This window comes from Postia placenta, assembly GCF_002117355.1.
Source record: "Postia placenta MAD-698-R-SB12 unplaced genomic scaffold POSPLAscaffold_6, whole genome shotgun sequence".
Taxonomy (NCBI): domain Eukaryota; kingdom Fungi; phylum Basidiomycota; class Agaricomycetes; order Polyporales; family Adustoporiaceae; genus Rhodonia; species Rhodonia placenta.
In genome coordinates this window covers 1,362,154-1,367,746 of record NW_020169837.1, presented here as the reverse complement: position 1 = coordinate 1,367,746, position 5,593 = coordinate 1,362,154, and the positions used below count along the sequence as shown (strand labels likewise).

Sequence of the window (5,593 nt, the reverse complement as noted above, 5' to 3'; positions counted from 1 at the left end):
AAGCCTCTAACTGCGTCACTTCGTCCCTCGCTGCGTAACCTCGAAACCTCGTCCACTGCGTTTACTCGTCGATACCGTCTCGACGAACCCTTCGACTTCGACTATTGTCGAAGAAACTGCGAACCGCGTCCTAGCTAAGTCCCCCCTATCGAATTGTCTCTTTCTTCTACGATTCTTCGAAGAGCTCTCCCGAGCTTCGATCGTCTCCACTAACCATCCACAGCCTCCGAGGAGCTTCGACGACGTGTCGAAGCCACCTCGTAGCTTCCCCATTGTTCGTAGCCTTTTCCGAAGGCGTTTCTCGTGTTCACTCGAACCGCGGGACACCTTGCTGCTAACTCCCCTCTCACTAGACTATAATCCGTCTCTCTAGTCCCTTTAGGTCGCACCCAGGTTAGGGGTTAGGGTTTCGTAGGTCGTATCATTTCTGGAGCCCACCGCGAGGGGATTTCAGGCAAGAATTCGCCGCTTTCGGGTTTCCGAAAACGTCTCCAGTAGTCACCCGCTCGCAAGCGCGTGAGGCTGCTAGTCGCAGCGCCGGCGAGAACCTCAACAGCTCCTCTCGAACGCACTCAACTCCCTCTCCGACAATTCCCGGTAACTTCGACCGCGACGAAGAAGACGAGATAGACCAAGAACTCCAGGACGACTTCGACGAAGAACCGATCCCTTCGACCGCCGAAGAACGCACTTCGTCCCCCGAGCTTCTAGGCCTCACTACTTCCGACTACGACACTTCGACTCCTGATCTTTTCGAACGATCCGGTTCTTCACCCGAACCCGAGGATCCTTTCCCATCTACTTCGAATCTCGTACTTCCGACTCCGTCTTCTGTTCGCGCCCACGCACAGCCGCCCATCGCATCCTCTTCGCGACTCTCAGTCATACCTACATCTGACCTGGCACCTCCGCCACCATTGGCACCTTCGAACGCAGCTTCGAACTCCAACCTCGCACCGCCCGCACCTACGATTCCTTCGACTACTACCACGTCCTCTTCGAGCCCAGCTCCTACTACCACTACGAACATGAGTCAGACCACGAATACACCATTGATGCCCCCGCGCGGTCATTCGACAGCACCAAGCTTCGACCCATCGGAAGTCCGTTCGCTTCGGCGTTACTTCCAGGACCTCGAAGCATTGTTCACCCGGTGTCAGATTACCGACGAAGCAGCCAAGAAACAGTGGGCCGTTCGGTACCCTTCGATCGACGTCGCTGACTTATGGGAAACCATCGAGTCCTTCATCGACGTAGCCAAAAGCTACAACGACTGGAAAGCCGACGTACGAGCACTCTATCCTGGCGCCGACGATACAAGAAAGTGGTCGCTGGCAGACATGGATCAGCTCATCGGAGAACGCGCTCGTATCGGGATTCACAATGCGGCAGATCTGGGCTGCTATTACCGTGACTTCATGGCCATTACGAAACATCTCATCGCACAGAACCGACTCTCCCCTATCGAACAAAGTCGCGCATTTCTTCGAGGATTCCAGCCAGCGTTGCTCACACGGCTCGAGACCCGACTGCATCTCAAGCACCCCGATCACTACGCCGACGACCCATACACCATGGCAGAAATTCACGCTGCGGCTACGTTCATTTTACACGGTACATCGAGCACACCTACGACAGTGGCTAACCAACCTATCGCTTCGACATCGAACACTTCGACAACGGTGCCCCCCGGGATGATCAAAACCGAAGACATCTCGATGATCATCGAAAGCCTGTCGAGGACGATCGCAACACTCATTCAGCCGACGACGCATGCTACGCACAACCACGCCCCCGCACCGAGACAACAAGCTACCGTCCACATCCACGAGAACACCGGAGCTGAACAGACGTGCCACTACTGCGGCAATCGTGGCTGCAGGGTAGGCACCTGTGAGTTTGCGGAGATCGACATTCGGGACGGCAAGTGCAAGCGGAACACCGAAGGCAAGATCGTCCTTCCAAACGGAAGTTTCTGCCCCCGCACTATCCCTGGTCTCACGATACGAGATCGAATTTATGAGTGGCATAGAAGAAATCCCGCAGCACCAGCCGCGCCGACGATGCTCTTCGAGATCGACGATCGCTCGACTGTGCAAACGTTCACGCTCAACACTAGCGGCAGGATCGAGGCGCTCGAGCGAGAACTCCTTCAGCTTCGGAAGCGAAGGGAGGTCTTCGACGGCATCGAGATTCTACAGCGGAAGAAGCCTACGACGCCAGTCGTCACGAGAAGCGCGGAAGCCTCGGGATCTGGTACATCGAAAGGAGTGGCGGCACCCTCGAGCACTTCGACAAGCACGGCCCCGCCTCCGACGATACCAGCAGCATCACCCGCGCCGTCTTCTTCGCAGCCTACGCAATCCACGTCTCAACCTATTACTACGTCCGCTCCCCCAGCACCACCAGTACACCCCTTCGCAAACGCTCGCGACGCAACCTACGCCCCACCGAACGTTCGAAACTTCGCAACTCCGCCGAAGCCCTCGAACGACAAGGGCAAGGAACCAGCATACAAGACCATCGTCCCCGTTATCCAGCCGAAGCTCGCCGAGGAAATCTTCCAGCGTTCAATGAAGTCGCAGTTCGTCACGCTGACCCCAGAAGAGTTGCTTTCGATCGTGCCAGACGTTCGAACCAAGTACCGCGACGCCGTCACCCCTAAGCGAGTCTCGACGGAACCCGTCGCGTCGGCCCACATCGTAGAAATCGGCGCCGACCAGGTCACGGCCGTCAACCAGCTCTCATGTTCAGGTGCAACGTTGGAACCCGGTGCTACAATCGTCCCCGACCCCTATGAAACCTATCTGAAGCACATCCCTCACGGCGAGCACCCCGCGGAATTCACCGTCGCCCGCGATTCGAACGCGATTCGTTCGATCATCGCGTTGGTCGACAACAAAGAGCAGATAGAATGCATCGTCGACCCAGGTTCGCAAATCGTCGCCATGTCGGAAGAGGTCTGTCTCGGCCTCAACCTCCTCTTCGATCCTACTATCCAGCTGAACATGCAATCGGCGAACGGCGAGGTGGACCGATCGTTGGGACTCATTCGAAATGTTCCCTTCCGCATCGGTGAGATCATCTTGTATCTTCAGGCTCACGTCATTCGAAACGCAGTGTACGACATCCTCCTCGGCCGACCCTTCGACGTGCTCACGCAGAGCGTCGTCAAGAACTTCGCCGACGAGAACCAGACCATTACGATCCTCTGTCCGAACACCGGCGAAACCGTCACAATTCCGCCATACGCGTGAGGAAGATCGCGAAGCCGGCAGCATCCTCTCGGGTGTCGCAAATCGCATTTTCTCGCTTCGAGGAATTGATTCCCCATGATCAAGGAGAAGCCGCGCTAGTCATCGACTACGATGGGGTAAACCCGAGTATTTCCTTCGTCTCTCCTATTGATTCCTCGATTCCGAACGCTGTTTCGTCGCTGTACCTCTCTGCATGCACCTCCGTTTCATCATATTTGCAGACTCTTTACGCTTCGGACAATATAGCTTCTAATGCCGCTCCGTCGAACGCTTCGACGTGGGCTTCGACTCTTCTATTTTCAGCTCCATTCGCTTCGACTCCGCCAGCTCCCGTTCCGACGAAGTCCATTTCGCAGCTTTCCAACTCAATTCTTCCCTTTCCTTCGACGACATCGACTTCTACCCCTTCAACGCACAAGATACTCACCGCGACAAAGAAGAAATACAAGCCTGTCGCTCTCAAAACCAGACCCGTCCTTGGTGCCATCCCCGAACAATTTCGAATACTTCGAGACATCAAGGGCGACCCTCTATCCACCATGCCTAAGCTTTCGACCAACCCCCCGCCGTTCAAACCTACCGGTCGGTACACCCTCGAACGCTTCGAAGCAACCGAGAAGCTTCACGATGGCGACTTCCTACTTCCCGAAGAACGTCGAGTCCTCCACCACTTCATGTGCCTGCACAACGAAGCCTTCGCATGGACCGACGACGAGCGCGGATGCTTCAAGCCCGAGTACTTCCCCCCCGTCGATTTCCCCGTCGTTCCTCACACGCCCTGGGTGCAGAAGAATATCCCCATTCCGCCCGGGATCTACAACGAAGTCTGCGCGGTGATCAAGCGGAAGATCGCCGCCGGAGTCTACGAGCCATCGAACTCGTCGTATCGATCGCGGTGGTTCTGTGTCGTCAAGAAGGACGGTAAATCTCTTCGACTAGTCCATTCCCTCGAGCCCCTCAATGCAGTCACGATCCAACATTCCGGTGTGCCGCCGACGCCCGAATATCTCGCAGAACAATTCGGAGGAAGACCATGCGGCGGCATGCTCGACCTCTACGTCGGCTACGACGAACGACTCATCGCCGAATCTTCGAGAGACCTAACAACGTTTCAGACACCCTACGGAGCCATGCGCCTAGTCACACTCCCGATGGGTTGGACAAACTCGGTCCCGATCTTCCACGACGATGTCACCTACATCTTGCAGCCCGAAATCCCGCACGTTACGGTGCCCTACGTCGACGATGTTCCCGTCAAGGGTCCCGAATCCGACTATGACGACGAACGGCTCCCCTCGAACCCCGGCATTCGACGCTTCGTATGGGAGCATTTCGAGAACATGAACCGCATAGTCACTCGAATGCGCTACGCCGGAGGTACCTTTTCAGGAGTCAAGAGCATCCTCATCGCTCGAGAAATCATGGTGGTAGGACATCGCTGCACTCCTCACGGACGCCTCCCCGACGACTCTCGCGTCGCTTCGATACGCAACTGGGGTCCCTGCGCTACTCTATCCGACGTTCGAGTGTTCCTCGGAACCATTGGCGTCGTTCGTATCTTCATCCGTAATTTCGCTCACCGCGCCGACGCGCTCGTACGCCTCACGAGGAAGGACGTCGAGTTCGAGTTTGGTCCGGAGCAAATCGCGGCGCAGGAAGACCTCAAGGACGCGCTGCTCTCATCCCCCGCACTACGAGCCATCAATTATGAGTCCCCCTCTCCCGTCATTCTCGCCATCGACATGTCGTTCATCGCCGTCGGATACCACCTCTGCCAGTGCGACGAAGCCAACACGCGAGTCCGATACTACAGTAGGTTCGGTTCGATCACGCTCAACGATCGTGAACGAAGGTTTTCACAGCCAAAGCTCGAGATCTACGGCCTATTCCGCGCGCTACGATCCCTTCGACTCTACCTGATCGGCGTTCGGAACCTCATCATCGAAGTCGATGCTCGGTACATCAAGGGTATGCTGAAGAATCCGGACATAGCCCCAAGCGCGAGCATTAACCGGTGGATTGTCTCGATCCTCACATTCCATTTCACGCTCGTCCACGTCCCCGGTACAATGCACGGCCCCGACGGCCTCTCTCGACGCACAGCTCAGCCCGGTGATGTCATCGAAGACGAGGTCGACGAAGAGTTCGACGATTGGATCGACCAGATGCATTCTTTCGTTCACCAGATTCAGCCCCTCCCGTCCGTACAGTTGCTAGCCATCTTCACCAATGACAGAGCCGAGGACAGCTCAGATTTCAATAGGGAGGAGGATAGCTACGAGCTAGTGCCTCGATCGGAGCAAGCGCAACTCGCCGACGCGAAGCTCGACGACATG

The 5,593-nt window shown here is 56.4% G+C and overlaps 1 protein-coding gene across 1 annotated transcript; it reads left to right on the top strand.

Annotated features, from left to right (window-relative positions):
- Positions 1 to 244: 244 nt before the first annotated feature.
- Positions 245 to 3,257, top strand: POSPLADRAFT_1141174 (hypothetical protein; the record flags this gene model as incomplete). Its single annotated transcript, XM_024485267.1, has 2 exons — positions 245 to 303; positions 416 to 3,257. Coding segments are annotated over 2 exons (2,901 nt in total), but the record flags the coding sequence as incomplete, so codon positions are not given.
- Between the last annotated feature and the right edge of the window lie 2,336 nt (positions 3,258 to 5,593).